This window comes from Oryctolagus cuniculus, chromosome 21 (assembly GCF_051225735.1).
Source record: "Oryctolagus cuniculus isolate XC-2025 breed Fujian yellow rabbit chromosome 21, ASM5122573v1, whole genome shotgun sequence".
Taxonomy (NCBI): domain Eukaryota; kingdom Metazoa; phylum Chordata; class Mammalia; order Lagomorpha; family Leporidae; genus Oryctolagus; species Oryctolagus cuniculus.
Window position 1 is genome coordinate 13,281,493 of NC_142887.1, and position 20,681 is coordinate 13,302,173.

The following is a 20,681-nucleotide window of genomic DNA, read 5'->3' on the forward strand; positions in this document are numbered from 1 at the left end:
ATGTGATGTTTCTGTACACGTATATACTGTGTAATGTCCAATCAGGACAAACACATATAGCTTCTCTAACATTTAACATTTTATGGTAAAAACATGGGGGCCAGCACTGGGGCGCAGCAGGATAAGCTGCTGTATGCAGACTGGCATCCTATATAGCACTGGTTCAAGCCTTAGCTGCTCTACTTCTGATCTGGCTCCCTGCTAACACTTCTAGGAAAGCAGCAGCAGATGGCCCATGTGCTTCAGTCCTCCCACCCATGTGGGATACCCAAAGGAAGCTCCTGACATTGCCTAACCCAGCTTGGTTGTTGCAGCCATTTGAGGAGTGAACCAGAGGGTAGAAGATTGACCAGTCTTTGTCTCTCCCTCTCTCTTTCTGCAATTCTGACTTTCAAATAAACAAATAAATCTTTTTAACAAGAAAAGTCATTTTTAAGATTTATTTGAAAGGGAGAGTTAGAGAGGAAGAGGGAGAGATCTATCAGTCTTCCACCCACTGGTTCACTGCTCAGATGGTCGCATTGGCTAGGGCTGGGCCAGGCAAAAGCCAGGAGTGCACATCTCTATCTAGGTCTCCTATGTGGGTGGCAGGGGCCCAAGCACTTGGGCCATCTTCTGTCGGCTACCTTTCCTAGTGCATTAGCAGGGAGCTAGATTGGAAGTACAGCAGTCAGAATGCAAACCTCCACTTATATGGGATGTTGGTGTCACAGTCAATGGCTTAACCCACCCCGCCACAATGTGGGTCCCTCATGATAGATTTTTGAGAAGAACTTTGCCATTGAGAAGATCTTTAGGGCTGGCCAGCTAGACTTGCAGACTTGTCAACCTAAGACTTCTGCAGTGATCTGGAAGCTAAGGGGTAGCTCTGGGGACAGAGAAGCAGAGATGAATGAATAGCCTCAATATCTTTGAAGAAAAATTTCTATCGTTTTTGTTGGCTGATTAAATATAAGGAGACAGCAGGTGGCCTATCAGCTGATACTACTGACAAAGAGAGTGAGAGATTAGGAAGGAGGCTGGTCTGGGGAAGGGGAGACTCTCAGCAGTGGCAGAGGGACATTCAAATGAATGAGGTGCAGGCTGTGGGACCAAAGTGCACTTGAGAAGTCAAGGCAGTGACAGTCTTGAGCATTACTAGCTTTGAAGGGATGTAGTTCAAGTGTGAAAAAGAATCAATGTATGGTAAAAAAAGAATGCTAAGTTTAGCTAGGGCATGGAAAACAGCTGGAAGGAACTGTGTTCTCTGTCACCTCTTTGAATTATGTATGATTGTCTTCTTGGTTTAAATATGCTTAGTAGTCTGGAGATGGTGTGGTCATTCCCAAATCTAAATGGATCACACAGATCCTGGTTGTTAGCACATGAGGAGGTGTGGCACTCCTCAAGAGCTTGGAAATCAGGAGATAACATTGCCTTCTGGAGTTACTTAAAAATCAGAATGAAGCCAAATCTGGATATGCAGAATCTTCTTAATGAGAAGGAGTGACTCCCTGGCCTAGAAGACGAAATTGCAATGTGACCGGGGATTCTCATTTCTAAAGACATCCTGGCATTCAGATGTGGGTCGGTCATGTTTGGAAATGCAGGAAAGTGTCCTCGATACAGATGCTGAATAACACCCATCCGTGCCCCACCTAGGGGCCTGAGCTCATGACATTGAGCTGCTCCATCTTTTTGATTGAACCATTATTGATGAGGAGACACATGCTAGGGTATATGACAGTGTAGCCGGGGCTGGCCATGAGTATATAGTGACCTTAAATGAGTTCAGACTCTACCTCATCTGATTGACTGCTCAACAAGGGACTACTTTTATAAATTGGTCATATTTTAAATGTTGGTATCATTCAGACTATACTGAGGTATAAAATAAAAAGCAAGAGCTGTCATTTGGCTTAGTGGGTAAGTCAGCAGTTCAGAGCCCTGCCTCTTAATATTGAAGTGCCTGGGTTTGAGTCTAGTCTCCAGCTTCTGACTCCAGCTTCCTGCTAAGGTGGACCCTGGTGGGTATTGGTATTGGCTCAGGTAGATGGGTTCCTGCCACCCACAAGGGAGACCGGGCTGAGTTCGCAGCTCCTCACTGTGTCCCCTCTGGCCATTGCAGATACTGGGGAATGAGCCAGCTGATGGGAGCTCTATCTCTGTTCCTCTCAAATACATTTTTTAAAAATGCTAGCATAAAAAGTGCTATTTTTAAAAACTTCTTTTTTCTTTTTTCTCTCACTTTTCGTTCCTTCTTTGTTTCCTTCCCTCCTTTCCCCTCCCCTTCCTTTCACAGAGAAACAGAAAAATAGAGATCCTCCACCTACTGGCTCACTCTCCAGATGTCTGTAACAGTGAGGGCTGGGCCAGGTCTCCATGTGGGTGGCAGGGACCTGAGTATTAAGCCATCATCTGATGCCTTCCCAGAATGTGCCTTGACAGGACACTGGATCAGGAGCAGAGCCAGAACTTGAACCAGGCATACCAACACAGGATGTGCCAAACCGCTATGCTAAATGCCCGACCATGAAACATGCTTAAAAAAAAAGTAATAAAATAAAACAAAACAAAACCAGAAGTTCCAATTTATTCCCCTAGTGCAGTCTTTTTATTTATTTATTTATTTTTGACAGGCAGCATGGACAGTGAGAGAGAGAGAGACAGAGAGAAAGGTGTTCCTTTGCTGTTGGTTCACCCTCCAATGGCTGCCGCGGCTGGTGCACCACACTGATCCGATGGCAGGAGCCAGGTGCTTTTCCTGGTCTCCCATGGGGTGCAGGGCCCAAGCACTTGGGCCATCCTCCACTGCCCTCCCGGGCCACAGCAGAGAGCTGGCCTGGAAGAGGAGCAACTGGGACAGAATCCGGTGCCCCGACCTGGACTAGAACCCGGTGTGCCGGCGCCGCAAGGCGGAGGATTAGCCTAGTGAGCCGCAGTGCCAGCCACCTAGTGCAGTCTTTTCCCTCAGATATCTTGGTGCATCCTTTCTGATCTTTTTCTGGGGACGCGTGCGTGTGCGTGCACACACACACACACACACACACACAGTTTATCCTGCATAAATTTTAAAAATGGGATTGTCTCATTCTTAAAAGCCATTTGACTGATTCTTGGCTCTCCACATTAGTCTGTGCATAGTGACAACACACACTGGCCATAAAGACCAGACTTCGAGAGTGCCAGACTCCGTGGCAGTTATTTCTCATTGTAACTTCATTAGCTTGTGTATTGATCAGGCTGTGGCCTCAGTTATTGAAGGTCTGCTCCTCAGGCTTGCCCATATTTACCTAGTGAGACTGTCAGGTTCTGGGGTGACTGTCCATGCTGTGAAGGCAGTGACTAAATGCCAGTCTGCAAGGCTTCTTGGGTAGCAGCCGCGCAGCCCTCCTGTTGTGATTATCCTGCCTCTTTCACACTTGCTCTTGCCAGGCGCTGTGAGCCTGAGCCTCATGTGTGTCCTCGTCTTTGCAGCTCTCCTTGGGGAAGAAGGGCTCGCAGTAGTGCAGCCTCTGGTCTGGTCTGGTGTTCACTGGGCCCTGCTGAGCTACAGGGAAGAGCCTTACCAGAATTTTGTATACCATTGGCACAAGAGTGCAATTGTCTTCTTAGTACCTTGGGCTTCGCCTTCCCACATTAGATTGGCTTTTTAGATGCTTGGCAATGATGAGAAACACTGATGCCATGTTTGCCTCCAGGCGGTGGTGGCGGGAATCCAGCAGGCTCACGCGGAGCAGTTGGCCAACATGAGAATTCAGGACCTGAAAGTCAGCCTCAAACCCCTGCACTCGGTGAACAACCCCATTCTGAGGAAGAGGAAGCTACTTGGGTATCTGAGTTTATGTCTTCAATTCTTTGTCATGGCTGGCATCGTTGAGTGCTGGGTTCTGAAAGCTCAGCCAGGGGTCTGCTCTTTTTCTGCCTCTTAAGAGGGTGGGGAGAAAAAGTTTTTTAAAATAGCAATATAATATGGACATAGTTTACAGTTATGTATCTGAAAAATCTCTTATCTTACATTAACACTTAGTATCCGTTCAGAGTTGGGTTCTGGGGTCTTACTTTGTTATTACCTCTCGTCCAAACTTTGAAAGCACCAAGCCAAAGGATGGTGTTTATATCCACGACCAAGAGAATGGCGCTGAAGATTCAAATGTTGCCTTGGAGAAGCTCCGAGATGTGATTGCCCAGTGTATTCTCCCACAGGCTGGTAAAGGTCATGCCATTTACTAATGCTCTGAGTGTGTGTGTGTGTGTGTGCATGTGTGCATACACATAAAAGCCATGGTTTAATCTGGGTTGTCTGTTCATCTTTGTCTTTTAAGAAAATAAGTACATTGTATAAATTACTCTGTACCTGCCAAAGAGTGGACAGTGTGAATTCAGAAATGTGATAAGTTCGATGCCTTGGTTTTCTGTGATAGTTCTAGTTTAGGCTGAATTGCCAGTAAGGCACTGCATGTAATTTTGTGTGTTCGTAGTTTGACACTAAGGGCACAGGGTAGGGGTGGAGAATGGAAAATATGGTCAGGGTCAGGATCAAGGTGTAGGCTATTAGGCGTCATCCCAGAGCCCTTAGAGGACGAGGCTTCCATTAGCTTGTGAGTGTGAAGAGGACACCTCCTTTACTTAGATTTGGCCCCTGCTGCTACTTGTGTCATGGGTAGTGACTCACACACGCCTCCTTTGGGGTGAGAGCTTTCTTTCAGTGTATTCTGTCTCTGCTCAATGGGGCACAACAGGGTTTTCTCAGCAAATGAATGAGGCCAGAAAATGTTGGGCTGTTCTTCCTAGAATTCTCATGTGTTAAGAAAATTCATATAGTGTACCTTAGTGAACCTTCTAAAGTAAGAAATGAGTTTAGGAGAATGAGTTTAGCCTACTCAGTCTTGTTTGCCCTCCTTCTCTTGGTCCAGTATTTTTCTCAGCCTTAGTGTCTGTTACTCCCTATTTGCCATTCTCCAGTACTGAGACTCTGGGACCGTCAGGGGATTTGTGTCAGGCTATCAGAGTAGTAGTGGTCAGTACCAGAAGAGGCCTTCATGTAATGTAGGAACTGTCAGTAAAGCCAGTGTCTGGTGAAGTTTTGGAGATTTCATCGCCATTGCTCAACCAGTTGGATATCAAGTCCTTCCATCTCTGACACTAAAATCCCATGGTGCTGCAGGACAAATGCAACTTCCTCTTCATCCTTACCAATAGGAGAGAATGAAGACGAGAAGTTGAATGAAGTAATGCAGGAAGCTTGGAAGTATAACCGGGAATGCAAACTCCTAAGAGACAGTCTGCAAAGCTTCAGCTGGAATGGTAGGAGCTTAATCACTCTTTTCCTCAGGAATGCTGCAGAAGGATTGTGTTTAGAATATGTGGGATCACTTTTGGGGCCTCGGGGGCTGTTTTCAGGTAAAATGAGGCAGAAGAGTGACTGCAGTATTAATGGGGCAGGGTTCAACCCGACACTAATTGCCCACACATATCTGGACATCCGGTCTTTTCCAAATGAAAACCACTTGGGGGAAAGAAGAAAAAAAGGCACGAAAGACAAAAAAACCCAGATCTCAGAACTTCTCCCAGATGCCAGGGCTCTTTACTAGGTCATTAAATGAGCAGCACATGCCAGAAGGAGAAGAGAAGCCAGGGAGTCCACTCTGCTGCTCTGCCTTTCTCAGAGAAGGGCCATTTCACTGAACATCTTCCCACATGGGCTGCTAGTTGAATTCCCCCTCCCAGGCAATCAATATAGAAATACATTTTCTTCCTTTTTTTAATTAGCATTTTTTGAACTGATTTTTATATTGTCATTCCAGTTTAGTGGCCTATATTAAACAAGCTCCAGGATGCTCAGGGAAGGGAGCAAACTCTGACTTCAGGCCTGCCTTGGACATTCCATAAGAAATCCAAAGTGCTAGCCTACTCATTCCCTTACCTGGAAAAGACTGGTACAGAGTGTACACTCTGAGTTTTCCTGAAGTGAGCCCTCCCCTGTAAGCAGCATACAGATCATGTAGTGGAGCACACACTCTCCTCATTTCTTCTCTCCCTCTACTCAGGGGCAGTCACAGTCCTGATTCCTAGCATTACAGATTAGTTTGCCGAGTTTTGTATTTTATGTAAATAGAATCAGACAAGGCTGTTCTTTGATGTCTGGCTCTTGTAGTCAACGTTACATTTCTGAGACCCATCCATGTTGTTTTGTGTAGCAAATCTTTCATACTCATTGTCTGAAAATACTACATAGATCCATAAATGACTGAATGGACATTCGTGTTGTTTCCAAGGTTTTAACAATTAAGGGCTGCTCTGAACACTCGTGTGTGTCTTTTGATGAGCATGTTGATGAACTCATTTCCTTTACATATCCAGGACTGGAATTGATAGCTTATACAGTTTATGTTTAGCTTTTGTAGGTACTACATCAGTTTTCCAAAGTGATTATATGAGTTTATAAACCTCCACTAGCAGTGTTTGAGAGTTCTGGTTACTCTATATCCACGCCAACTCTTGCTATTGACTTTTTGAATTTTAGTCACTCTGACTAGTATGAAGTGGTATTAGGGTGTGTTTTAATTTGCATTACCCAACCATTTAGATTTCCTTGAAGTGCCCATTGAAATCTCTTGTGTTCTAGGTGTGAGTCCTTTGTTGGATGTACAAAGATCTCTCTTTCTGGTTTGCTTGTGTGTTACTGGAGTGAACGGTTAGGTTAATGGAACTATTCAATTGTAACCTGAAAAAATGGGAGGTTTAAACTGCTTTTGATCAGTGGTGGGGATGGTTATTCCATTGGCGAGAGTGAATTTGACACTGGAAAGGTATCCCTGTTAGGACTCAGTTTGAAAATTAACCTTGCTCTTTCTTGGGTTTCAGGTCGTGGATTCACAGATAAAGTAGATCGACTAAAACTGGCAGAAATTGTGAAACAAGTGATAGAAGAGCAAACCACGTCCCATGAATCCCAATAATGACAGCTTCAAACTTTGTTTTTTAACATTTTGAAAAATTATTCTTTAATGTATAATGTAATTTTTAATGTAAATTAATAAATCATTATTTCACTTCCACATTGCTTAAAGTTGCTATATAGATTTAGATATAAGATTTACTAATAGTAATTATTTGTTTTTAAGAGAAGCTCCATTCCTAGAGATGTATCATTACTTTAGGACTCTTTAGTCATATATTTGTAAGATGATAGATGATATTCTCAGACAAGATTTGTTTTATTTGTAATAAAGGATGCAGAAAAGCCAGAGGTAGATACAGGACCAATTATACTGAACCTTTTGCTTAGTAAACAGTTGAATCAAGTACTGTGGAATCTGGTTTCAATTGCTCTGTGTGTTTATTTTCTTCACTATTGGTAGATTAGCTTTAGTGCCAAGAAATTTTTATGAATCAAAACTTTTGTGGATGGACACTACTAGAATGCACAGGATGCACACTTGGGCCTGAGGAGCCAACTCCCCTGAGACAAGAGGAAGGAAGCTGAGCCCTCATTTCTCTTGCCCCTAATTCTCTAGAGAACAGGAGGAACATGTCCTTTCTCTGTCCTATTTGTTAAAAGGGTACTGGTATGTCTTAAATCTAATGGGATTCTCCTTAGAGTTGACTCTACCTGTCCAGCCTATCCCCTCCCTGAGGTTCTCCTTGGTCCTCTCTTGCCCTGTAGCCCTCAACAACCTAATTGCTTCGTACTTACTTTCCCTGTTCCTCTGGCTGCCTTCTGGGGATGGTCTTCCCAAAAAAGTAACATATAATAGAAACTGGATTAGCATCCAAGATGATCTGGTTTTTTCCCTTAAAGCTGCCCTTTTTTTCTGTAATGTTTCTGATTGGGTTTGTTTTGAAATCCTCTAGGCTATATTTATTTTGTTCCATACTTTGCATTTTCAGAAAGTGTGGTTCTGGCCTAGAGAGCAACTGTGGAAATGAAAATAAGGCTTTTCTAATTTTCTGATGTGCATATGGGCTTCCATAACACACTGTTTCTTGTTGTTTTTTTAAGCAGTTGGTGGGTACCTGTATTGGTAAATAAAAGAGCTAAGAGGCAAACTCACAGAGCAGAGGCAAGGATGAGTAGTCTCTATTATTCTGTTTTATCCCATATTCTCTCCAATCAAAATCAATCTCACAGTTAAACTTATTTTCTAACTCCACTTTGCTGAGTATGTATTCACAATGGCATTATGTGTGATTAATGGTGGGAATATATCATAAAAGCACAAAGCATCTTTTAAGAATTACCTTATTACACTGGTTTCCTTTTATCTTAGAGACTTTGTAATTCAAGATATGTTTTGGGGGCCCGGCACTGTGGCACCCTAGGTTAATCCTCTGCCTGCGGCGCCGGCATCCCATATGGGTGTCGGTTCTAGTCCTGGTTGTTCCTCTTCCAGTCCAGCTCTCTGCTGTGGCCTGGGAAAGCAGTAGAGAATGGCCCAAGTGCTCGGGCCCCTGTACCCGCATGGGAGACCAGGAAGAAGCACCTAGCTCCTGGCTTTGGATTGGCATAGCTCCAGTCTTTGCAGCCATTTGGGGAGTGAACCAACAGAAGGAAGACCTTTCTCTCTCTCTCTCCCTGTCTGTAACTCTACCTGTCAAATAAATAAATAAAAAAATCTTAAAAAAAAAAAGATATGTTTTGAGATAAGGTTCACTAATTTTAGATGACTGATGCCTATTATAAATGGAAACCCTGTAAAGAATATTAAATTCTTTTTTAAGATGGCAAATCTAAGAGTTAGTAAAGTAAAACCAAAAAAAAATTTTTTTTTATCTATTTACTGACAGAAAATCCAGTGGTAAGTTGAATTAAGGGCTCACTGTTCTATTTTTCAGTGAAATGCAATCTTTTTTTTAAGAAAAGATTTATTTCATTTATTGGAAAGGCAGAAGTAGAGGAAGGGAGGGGGAGACAGAGAGAGAGCTTCCACCCAGCGGTTCACTCCTCAAATGGCTGCAATGGCCAAAGCTAAGCCAAAGCCAGGAGCCAGGAGTTTCATCTGGATCTTCCACATGGATGCAGGGGCCCAAAGACTTGGGCCATCTTCCCCTGCTTTCCCAGATGCAGTGGCAGGGAGCTGGGTTGGAAGAGGAGCAGCTGGGAATGGGATGCCAGCATTGCAGGTGGCTGTTTAACCCACTGTGCCATAGCACTGGCCCTATAAGGATAATTCTTGCATAGTAGCAAGTTAGTTTCCAGTTTTCCTACATGATTTGCTAACCTTATACTTTTTAAAACTTATGATTCAGATTCCTTTAGACTTTGCTATATCAAGTCTGTTTGGTATAGAACAACTTGTATGTCTTTCTGATATATTGTATGAGCATAGGAGAATGCCTATCATAAATCAGTTGTTGGAAGGACATAGATAGGGAAATTTGATTTCTTTAAAAAATAATTTATTTATTTTAAAAGTATAGTTAGAGAGAGTGAGAGAGAGAGAGAGAGAGAGATTCACTGGTTAACTCTCCAAATGGCCAGGCCTGGGCAAAGATGAAGTCAGGAGCCATCTGGGTCTCCCATGTGAGTGGCAGAGACCCAAGCACTTGGGCCATCTTCCACTACATTTCCAAGCATGTTAACAGAGAGTTGGATCAGAAGCAGAGAAGCCAGGACTTGAACCAGTGCATACATGGGATGCTGGCATTGCAGGTGGCCCCCAGAAAACTTTTTAGAAAGAGTGTATGTCTGTTGTATTAACTGTGAAAGCACAAGTTGAGGAACAGTATCTAATGTTGGTCAAAGGAGTCAACAGATTCAAATCAGATCTTGTGTGGTATGTATGTGCACAATTTTGAGAGTTGTAAAATAGGATATTTTAATTAAATATTTTTACATTTAAAACTCTTCTTTCATTGGTGATTTTTTAAAAAGTTTTATTTATTTATTTGAAAAGAACTACAGAGAGAGAGAGAGAGACATAGAGAGAAGGGAGATCTTCCATTCGCTGGTTCACTCCCAGATGGCCACAACTGTCAGGGCTGGGCCAGGCAAAAGCCAGGAGCCAGGAGCTTCATCTGGGTCTCCCACATGAGTGCAGGGGCCCAGACTCTTGGGCCATCTTCTGCTGCTTCTCCAGGTGCATTAGCAGGGAGGTGGAGCAGCCAGGACACAAACTGGTAACCACATGGGATGCTATTGTCTCAGGCAGCAGCTTTACTTGCTCATGATCCCTCATTCACGATTACTGATTTGTATCTCACCAAATGATTTTCCCTAATTTTCTCTCTTTGTTTTGGTTAAGACACTAGGAAACACCCTAAAATCTTTGATACTTTCCAAAATAAATAATTTTGAGAGCCTTTGCTCTTACATAAAATACAGAAAGAAAAGAAAACCAGCTGTAAATCATTAAACTTTTTTATTGCTATAGGTTTTTCTAAAAGGATTTATGAAAGTTTGAATTTTCTTGCTGTTAACTGTATATTTTATCATCTGTATTAGAAATTAAATATTGAGAACACATGATGATGTAATCTGCTCTCCTGTTGATTTCTGAGATCTTATGGTACTATACTGTTCCTTTCTGAATTAAATAGGCCATTTCCCCATTTTTGATAGTTATCTGTAGTTATACCTTTTTTTTTTTTTTTTAGACAGGCAGAGTTAGTGAAAGAGAGAGAGAAAGAGAGAAACTCCTTTTTCCGTTGGTTCACCCCCCCAAGTGGCCGCTATGGCTGGTGTGTTGCGGCCAGCGCGCTGCACCGATATGAAGCCAGGAGCCAGGTGCTTCCTCCTGGTTTCCCACGTGGGTGCAGGGCCCAAGGACCTGGGCCACAGCAGACAGCTGGACTGGAAGAGGAGCAACCGGGACAGAATCCGGTGCCCCGACCGGGACTAGAACCCGGTGTGCGGGCGCCACAGGCGGAGGATTAGCCTAGTGAGCCGCGGCGCTGGCCTATACCTTATATTTTAAAAGTTATATGCTGGGGGCCAGCGCCGTGGCTCACTATAGGCTAATCCTCCGCCTTGCGGCACCGGCACACTGGGTTGTAGTCCCGGTCAGGGCGCCGGATTCTGTCCTGGTTGCCCCTCTTCCAGGCCAGCTCTCTGATATGGCCAGGGAGTGCAGTGGCGGATGGCCCAAGTGCTTGGGCCCTGCACCCCATGGGAGAACAGGAGAAGCACCTGGCTCCTGGCGCCGCCGCCGCGGCCATTGGAGGGTGAACCAACGGCAAAGGAAGACCTTTCTCTCTCTCTCTCTCTCTCTCACTGTCCACTCTGCCTGTCCCAAAAAAAAAAAAAAAAGTTATATGCTGGGGCTGGCACTGTGGTATGGCACTTGTACAGATGCACAAGATCTGATTTAAATCTATTGACTTCTTTGACCAACATTTAGATACTATTCCTCAACTTACGCTTTCACAAATTAATACAAGGAACATACTCTTTTTTTTTTTTTTTTTAAGATTTATTTGTTTATTTGAGAGTCAGAGTTACACAGAGAGGAAAGGCAGAGCAAGTCTTCCATCTGCTGGTTTACTCCCCAATTGACAGCAACAGCCGGAGCTGCACCGATCCAAAGCCAGGAGCTTCTTCGGGGTCTCCCACATGGGTGCAGGGGTCCAAGGACTTGGGCCATCTTCTGCTGCTTTCCCAGGCCATAGCAGAGAGCTGGATGGGAAGTGGAGCAGCCGGGTCTTTAACTGGTGCCCATATGGGATGCCGGTGCTTTAGGCTAGGGCGTTACCCTGCTGCGCCACAGCGCCGGCCCTGGAAAATACACTACATTTTTTGGGGGGCTGGCGGTGTGACACTGTGGATTAACACCCTGGCCTGAAGCATCAGCATCACCTATGGGCGCTGGTTCGAGAACCGACTGCTCCACTTCCAATCCAGTTCCCCACTATGGCCTGGGAAAGCAGCAGCAAATGGCCCAAGAGGAGACCCAGAAGAGGCTTCTGGCTCCTGGCTTCGGATCGGCACAGCTCCGGCTGTTGCGGCCAATTGGGGAGTGAACCATTGGATGGAAGACTTTCTCTCTCTCTCTCTCTCTCTCTGTGTCTCTGTCTCTCCTCTGTCTGTGTAACTCTGCTTGGACCCCTGCTCCCATGTGGGAGACTCGGAGTTTTAGGCTTCTGGCTTTGGCCTGAGCTGGCACACCATTGAGGACATTCAGCCACTGAGGACATTCAAGTAGTGGACAAAGCGGATGGAAGATCTCTCTCTATCTCTCTCTCTCCCTGTAATACTGACTTTCAAATAAATAAATAAATCTTATATGCTAAAGGGGCCAGCACTGTGGCATAGCAGGTAAAGCCGCCACCTGCAGTGTCAGCATCCCATATGGGTTCCAGTTCAAGTCCTGGCTACTCCATTTTTGATCCAGCACTCTGCTATGGCTTGGGAAAGCAGCAGAAGATGGCCCAAGTCCTTGGGCCCCTGCACCCATGCAGGAAACCCAGAAGAAACTCTTGGCTACTGGTTTTGGATTGGCCCACCTCCAGCCATTGTGGCCATTTGGGGAGTGAACCAGCATTGCAAGGAAGACCTCTCTCTTTCTGCCTCTGCATAACTCCGCCTTTCAATAAATAAATTTTTTTTTTTTTTTTTGACAGGCAGAGTGGACAGTGAGAGAGAGACAGAGAGGAAGGTCTTCCTTTTGCCGTTGTTCACCCTCCAATGGCCGCCGCAGTCGGCGTGCTGCGGCCGGCGCATCGCGCTGATCTGAAGCCAGGAGCCAGGTGCTTTTCCTGGTCTCCCATGGGGTGCAGGGCCCAAGCACTTGGGCCATCCTCCACTGCACTCCCTGGCCACAGCAGAGAGCTGGCCTGGAAGAGGGGCAACCGGGACAGAATCCGGCGCCCCGACCGGGACTAGAACCCAGTGTGCCGGCACCGCAAGGCGGAGGATTAGCCTATTGAGCCATGGCGCCAGCCCAATAAATAAATCTTGTAAAAAAAAGTTAAATGCTTTAAATATCTGACTTGATATAAGCTTATTTTTATGCAAGATAAAAGATGTAAAGCCTTGTTTTAGTGCATTTTAGAATGCACAGGATAAAAATTGGGCAAGAAATAGGAAATTTAAGCCCTATTTACCATTTAAATTTATTCTGCTAAATACACCAAGGAAATCTACATCAAAACCAAATCCAAGGGGCCAGTGCTGTGGCATTAGGGGTAGTAGTCAATATGCCCATGACAATCACACATAATAGGACTACTGAGTTAGCATCTCTAACATATACTATTGGGCAGTGTTATTAACAGAATTTGAGTAAGCGAATTTTGATGAGTTAAAAAATAGCAGAACTTGTCCCTCCCTGATGTGTAACCAACTTCGGTGTCTGTGTAGGGGCACAGGGCAGCCACCTCACTTGCCAGATCTAAGAGACTGGTCTTCGAGATACATACACATCTGTGATGCCTCACTGAGCAGAAAAGATCAATCTGGATTAATAGGCTCATGTGTTACAGGAGGAGAGTTTTGGAAGAGAGGAAATGGGCAATGAGGTATGCCCACCAAAGAGGTCTTTAAGCCCCAGGTCTGGAACGTTCAGTGTTAGCTGAGTAACGGACAACAGGAGGGGAGGGGAGGAGTGTTCCGTGTGGCCCTGTTGAGGAAGGTTTGGAGATTTCGTTTCCTCTCTCAAGGTATCGTCCTATGGATAGAGTTTGCAGTCCTTCATAATACATCCCTGCACGATGTCAAATGGACTGTAACCAAGGAAACTGAAGCTGATGGTGCGGGAGGATACCACCAACTACGAATGACCTGAGGGACGACAGAGAGATCAGAAAGACTAAGCATAACCAAATCGAAAAAGAAGGCTGTGAGTCTAAGAAGCAGTCAGTAACCCCTGTTTCTACAGCCAGCACTGACCTGACACTAATACCTGTCTCTGATCCTGTCTGCCATGCAGAGCTGTTGCTGCTGGACAGAGGTCCTGCATCACCAACAGATTTACTAGGGTCATGCTGGCGACAGCCTCAGCCAGAGTATCCTCCTCCTCCCTGTATTCCTTCTGGCAACCCCACATGGTTTTGAATGGGGCTACAAGAGCGCCTCAATCTTGGGTTCCCCAGATGAATGGTCTGAGGCTGGGACTAGTGCCAGGTCTTTCACGTGTCAGACTGGGGACCATGTTGCTCTGGGGGATGATTTTTCTCCCAAGCATATACATGGAATTGGTACATTATTCTTCTTACGAAATGGTCATCCCTGAGAGTCTGACAGTTGAGGGAAGTGAAAAACCTGGAGAAAAGGCATCCTACATACTATTCATGCAAGGCCAGAAGCAGCTGGTTCACCTACATGTGAAGAGAGACTATTTTGTGGATGATTTCCCAGTCTACAGCTATCACAACAGGGTGCTAGGGCAAGAAATGCTTTTCATCTCACGCAACTGCTACTATGAAGGCTACATAGACGGGGTGCCAGGTTCCTTTGTTTCTGTCAACACCTGCTCGGGCCTCAGGGGCGTCCTGGTTAAGGGGGAAACATCCTATAGCATTGAGCCCATTCTCTCTTCCAAACGGTTTGAACATGCGTTGTACACGATGGCACACGGAGCTCACGTCTCCTGTAGTGTCACTTCCAAAGGCGGTCAAGGGATGTCCACCAGCCGGCAACAGGGAAGCAGGAAGCTTCACAACCCACAGGCGCTGTCCTACTTGTGGTCACACACCAAGTATGTGGAGATGTTTGTTGTGGTCGACAACCAGCGGTTCCAGATGTGGGGCCGTAACGTCAGTGAGACGGTTCAGAGGGTCATGGACATCATTGCTCTGGCCAACAGCTTCACGAGGGGCATAAACACAGAGGTGGTACTGGCTGGAATGGAGATCTGGACTGAGGGGGACCTGACAGAGGTTGCAGCGGACTTACAAGTGACACTCAGGAACTTCAACAGCTGGAGACAAGAGCAGCTCGTCCACCGTGTGAGGCATGATGTTGCTCACATGATTGTCGGCCGTCATCCTGGAGAGAACACGGGCCAGGCATTTCTCAACGGCGCCTGCTCAAGCGGTTTTGCGGCAGCTGTGGAGTCCTTCCATCACGAAGACATCCTCCTGTTTGCAGCGCTCATGGCCCATGAGCTGGGGCACAACCTGGGTATTCAGCATGACCACTCGGCCTGCACTTGTAAAAATCAGCCCTTCTGTCTCATGGGTGAGAATATCACTAAAGAAAGTAGCTTCAGTAACTGCAGTTCTGACGACTTCTATCGCTTCCTTCGTGAACACCGAGGAGCCTGCCTATTTAACAAGCCACGGCATAGAAGCCGCACGCGCAGGCTTTCCCGCTGTGGAAACGGTGTGGTGGAGACACCAGAGCAGTGCGACTGTGGCTCTGACTGTGCACTTGACCCATGCTGTGATTCAATGTGTAGACTCAAAGACAACGCACAGTGTGGTTATGGACTCTGCTGCTTCCGCTGTAAGTACAGAAGAAAGGGGTTTTTATGTCGCTCTATCCGGGGTAATTGTGACCTCCCGGAGTATTGTAGTGGTAAGTCTGCCAGCTGCCCTCCAGATGCCTACAAGCAGGATGGCACACCCTGTGACAGAGTTTACCGCTGCCTTGGGGGGCAGTGTATGAATCCTGATAAGCAATGCTCGAATATATACGGAATACCTGCAAGATCTGCCCCAGAAGAATGTTACGTTTTGATGAACAGCAAAGGGGACAGGTTTGGAAACTGTGGCAGTCCACCTGCACTTCAATCATCATATGTTCCATGTGCAGATGAAAACATATTTTGTGGGAAACTTATATGTACCGAAGTTAAGCTCTTACCACAAATCCTACCCCAGCACACAGTGATCCAGGTTGCTTATGAAGATGACTGGTGCTGGAGCATCGACAGCAATAGCGGTAGCTCTGATTATGGAGATGTGCAGAGAAACACTTACTGTGCCCTAAATAAAGTCTGCAAGGATCACTCTTGCGTTGTTTACCAGGCACCCAACTCTGACTGCCAAGCAGATGAAATGTGTTATGGGAAAGGAGTTTGCAACAATTTCAGGCACTGCCATTGTGACAGTGGCTATGCCCCTCCTGACTGCAGAAATCCAGGAACTGGAGGTAGTGTGGACAGTGGACCCCCTGGCAAGCCATATAATAGAAATATAAGTTCAAGTACAAATAGCAGTCGTATCACAAAAAAGAAAAAATCTGAAAACCTGAATGTGTTATTTTTCGTGGTCCCTATATTTCTTATAATAGTATTGTGTGTTTTAATTATACTTTCCTACCTCTGGAGTGAAGTCAAGTCAGTAGTCGTATCAATAGCGGAGTCAAAAGAGGAATCAGAGGAGTCCTCAGAAGAGCTCCCCTCAGAGGAGTCAGTGGAGGCCCCACCACCAGAGCAACCTGCTCAACAACAGGAGGCCCCCCAACAGCAAGAGGCCCCCCCAGCGAGGGAGGCCCCACCACCAGAGGCAGCCAGACCCGCAGAGGCGCCCCCACCTCCAGAGCAGGCCCCACCTCCAGAGCAGGCCCCACCACCAGAGGCACCCAAACCCGCAGAGGCACCCCCACCTCCAGAGGCGGCCCCACCGCCACAGGCGCCCCCACCTCCAGAGGCGGCCCCACCGCCAGAGGCGCCCCCACCTCCAGAGGCGGCCCCACCGCCAGAGGCGCCCCCACCTCCAGAGGCGGCCCCACCGCCAGAGGCGCCCCCACCGCCAGAGGCGCCTCCACCGCCAGAGGCGCCCCCACCGCCACAGTAGTCCTCATCACCAGAAGCTCCAGAAGAGTCTGCACCCAAAGAGGAAGCAGGTGAAGGCCGTGAAAAACCAGCAGAAATTCAGTGGAGGATGAAGTCAAATACATTAAACTTGTCCACCACTGAGTGGGAATGAAAAGCTCCAAGAAGCAAAAGTGAAATGAGAATTTATGACTGCAGTGGCTCTGACTGGACTGTATATCTGCAGAAAGATTCAAATATGGAAGATTATCCCACATTTAATATTCATTTTAGTAAAGAGGTTATATTTCATGTATGAAATTGTACATAAAATATTCTTTACTTTGGCTTTTTCACATTTCATGAAACAATTTTATTCTTTTCATGAATTCTTGCTGTTATTATTTTGCTTCAATAGGGCCAATTTTGTGTCACCTAAAATATTTAGGGTATGCCATCTTCCATCACATTGTTTCACATAATATAACTATACTGTTATCAACAGGTTATTCATCCCAGTCTAACTACCCATTGGGTAGAAATATTATTATATGATTGAATACTTCTATATTCCCTTTTGATTTCTATTCAGGAAACAGAGGTGATTTTTAAAAATAATTAAAAGACTTCTGTTCCAATAAAGCATTACTTCAGAATCCACAGCCTAGTCCACATGGGGCTCTGTAGAAGAGACTAAATCTGACTTATAAAGATTTGACAAACTCAACCTAGGAGAAAAGGAAAGGCCACAAGGACAAGGTTCCCATTGCACAATGGTGAGTTCATGCTGGGAATTAATTCTTCCTTCCTTCCTTTCTTTCTTTCACTTTCATTGTGCTAGAGTTTTCTATTAAAGTTTCTATTTTCTACACTACAAGTTAATAGGAATCTCCCCAATTAGAAGTAGAAGAACTTTTGATTTAGTAATTATTTCTTTATGTAAGCATAAAGGAAGAATAATCACATAACCCATTCTGTGCCAGGTACCATTTTAAACAGATTTACATTTATTATCTTAATTTAATTAAGCCAATTTCCCAGGGGAACTTCTACCCTGTCCATGAGGAAACAGAGATCAAACAGTCGGTCCTTGAGCTAGCTGCAAAGGGCTGGAACCTGCAACCCTCCCCAGGGATGACCACATCAGCATTCTCCATGACCTCATGAGCTTTCTACTTCAATAAAGAAAAAGTGATGGGGAAGACAGCTGATACATCCTTGATTACCCAGAGCCTGGCTTCTTTCTCAGTCACTCTAATGTAACAAAAACCTTACAAATGGATGCACTCATCTCTCCTGAAGCCACTGCTTTGTGTCGTCAGCATGGATTGGTGTCCTCTCCCCTGCTGATCCTGACAGCATGGAGGGGTGAGCTGGCATCTTACTTAGTTTACAGGGCGCAGCTCACTGTAGGTGCTCAGTATATGTAGACCAAGTTGAGTGATTTAACCAGAGCCAGTCTTCATATATGGGGGTTTCTAGACCCTAGTCACAAGCAAAGTCTTTCTCAGGCGCAACACTGTTGTGTCTGAATAACAGTCCTAAGTCTCAGGTAATTTCCTGAGCATCAGCTCACAGGATGTACTTGCTGTAACCCTCTTCTAATTGTCCACCCTGTGTGAATTCCACATGGTTTACTTTAGTCTTTTCTTCCCTGTTTTCAGTGTATGTGTTTCCTTCACTCCTCTTCCCTCCTTCTCTTCTGATAAGGAACAAAAGGGAAGGGGGATAATCCAGTTCCTGTTACCCAATTTCTCCATCTGACTGCCAGGGGTGGGACTTCTTGTTCTGGCAAAAGATGCATTGTCACTGACCCCAATATACAGGACAGTTGGGTGGCACCTGACATGTTTGAGAAGTAAAACATTGCCACTCTCTTTCCCCAGTCAGCTCACAGCCCAGACACACCAAAAGCACCAGGCCATACGTGTGTTGACGCCCATAGATCGCCACTGCAAGGCCCACTGCTCTGGAAGGCTGCAGCCTCCAGGACTAGAGAAGCAGGTTTAGCTTCACCTGGCTCCCACTGCATGGTCTGTGGGTGTGGCAACTGCTAGCCAGCTGCGGTTTGGTATCTCTCATGACCAAACTCCTTATCTCTCACTGAAGGAGACAGCTTCAGGAAATTTAAATGCTGGTTTCTTAGGACCAACATGCTAGGACATGGATTTATCAATCCCAGCTGTGGGTTTAAAGCCTACTTTGGCTCAGATGAAGCCTTAGGCATGGCAGTGCCCCCTAGAGGTCAAAAGTCCTAGGCATGGTGGTAGAAGCCCCTGAAAATAATCAGAGTGTTGGAGCATTTTTATTTCAGTTCTGGAAGGAGACTCCAGGTTTAGATCAACCTCTAGGGAGCCCTAAAGAGGGCTGCGATATAGATCTATATGAAACTCCATCTGCCAAAAAGAAAGGAGATCTTGGGACACTCATCTCACTTAATGTAAGTGTTCAACCTAAGTGTTTGAACGTAACTGGACTCCTGCAGAGCCACGTCTACTTTAGTCTTCTCAGGTTTTGAAGAGAATTTCAGCTGTGGATAATTTGGCATCCATTCCTATGAACTCACTCCTAAGGGTACAGTTTCAGGAAATGGCCATGGGAACCCAGATTCCCATGAGCCAGATGACAGAAATAACATTTCAGGTATTTGAGACAGAGCTGCAGAGGAAGGAATATTCCAACATGGGAAGTGGTCCAGACAGCAGGCTCATAAGATGGCAGTTGCTGTAACCAACATCTGGAGACCTCAGAGTCAACCCTGGAAGCATTCTGCTATGGTTGGAAGGCCAAGGGAAAGTAATTCAGGTGTGGGAAGTAGGGACATGATGCAAAGAATGTCCCTACCTGAAGGACTCACCTAGTCTGTAACCCCAGTGTAAGAGAGACAGTCACTGGAAGAGGGACTGTCCTCAGCTTAGAGGGCCTCCCAATTCCCTCACGGCCTTGTCTGAAGATATATGGGGCCTGGGGACTTAAGATACTCACACAATCCAAATATCTCAAGCCAGGAGCATCATGTGATTAGTGACAATACATATAAGAGCATTAATTTTCTAACTAATATGTATTATTATTCTGTACTGAATTTCCATGGAGGACCTCTGTCCTCAAAGAGTTATATTATTATGGGAATTGATGGCAAACCTTGCTGTCATTCTGTAGCAGACAAACAGGTAATAGCTCTGGGGTGCTTACTCAGAAATGGGGTCCACTTTCACGACCAGTGGCCTATATTTTTAAGTAATTATATTCAATGGCGAAGGGTTGGTCTGCATCTTTAAGATCAGTCACTGCTAGAGAGCTTTTAGTGGAAACTACGCAACTGACTTTAGGCCTGCATCTTGAAGTTCAAGCTCCAAACCAGGTACAAGGAGTTCTAGGACTCCTTAGAGAATAAAGGACATCAACGGACGGCAGTTGAACACCTTACTAGATATCAGGCTCTTCTTTTAGATTTACCTGAGCTAACTTTCCAAATATGCCAAGTCACCAGTCCAGCTACTCTCCTGCCACCTAAATGTACTGAAAAGCTTGTTCACTCTTGTGTAGAGACCATGAAGCAGATCTAACAGAACTAATCTATGAGATCAACCTCTGGAAGCTCTGTATGTTGAGTGATTCACAGATGTCAGTGGTTTCATGGAAGATGGAGCTAGAAAGGCAGGATCTACCATGGTGGAAGTCACTCACAGAACAATAAGTTCAGGTGTTGCCTTGATTCAAACATCTCAGCTCAAAGTGTTCTGCGTATTGTTTTTTTTTTTTTTTTTTAAGATTTACTTACTTATTTGAAAGGCAGAGTTACTGAGAGGAGGAGGCAGAGAGAGAGAAAGGTCTTCTAACTGCTGGTTCACTCCCCAAATGGCCACAACAGCCAGAGCTAGTTTGATATGAAGCCAGGAGATTCTTCCGGGTACCCCACATGCTTTCAGGGGCCCAAGCACTTGTGCTATCTTCTGCTGCTTTCCCAGGCCATGGAAGAGAGCTGGATCTGAAGTGGAGCAGCTGGGAATCGAACCAGTGCCCATATGGGATGCCGGCACTGAGGTGGCGGTCTTTACCTGC

At 45.5% G+C, this 20,681-nt stretch overlaps 3 protein-coding genes across 11 annotated transcripts in view; 2 read left to right on the plus strand and 1 right to left on the minus strand.

Moving 5' to 3' along the window:
* Positions 1–7,040, plus strand: part of MAPKAPK5 (MAPK activated protein kinase 5) — a 39,864-nt gene extending 32,824 nt beyond the window's left edge. For 4 of the 9 annotated variants that reach the window (XM_051826831.3, XM_089323152.1, XM_008272243.4 and 1 more), the window contains 4 exons: positions 3,681–3,811; positions 4,074–4,195; positions 5,182–5,286; positions 6,847–7,040. In XM_051826831.3, the coding sequence (XP_051682791.1) occupies positions 3,681–3,811; positions 4,074–4,195; positions 5,182–5,286; positions 6,847–6,941 (453 nt within the window). In that variant the 3' untranslated portion in view covers positions 6,942–7,040. Of the gene's footprint in view, positions 1–3,680; positions 3,812–4,073; positions 4,196–5,146; positions 5,287–6,846 lie in introns of all 9 variants that reach the window. The other 5 variants (XM_051826832.3, XM_051826834.2, XM_089323154.1 and 2 more) reach the window with 2 other exon arrangements.
* A 6,698-nt stretch (positions 7,041–13,738) lies between these two features.
* Positions 13,739–16,973, plus strand: ADAM1A (fertilin alpha subunit). The gene is given in 1 exon segment (NM_001082701.1): positions 13,739–16,973. A coding segment is annotated over 1 exon segment (2,760 nt). The 5' UTR covers positions 13,739–13,899; the 3' UTR covers positions 16,660–16,973.
* Positions 15,235–20,681, minus strand: part of TMEM116 (transmembrane protein 116) — a 105,799-nt gene continuing 100,352 nt past the window's right edge. Inside the window, exon 12 of the mRNA XM_089323159.1 lies at positions 15,235–15,362. Within this exon, the coding sequence (XP_089179285.1) occupies positions 15,342–15,362 (21 nt within the window). The 3' untranslated portion in view covers positions 15,235–15,341. The remainder of the gene's footprint in view (positions 15,363–20,681) is intronic.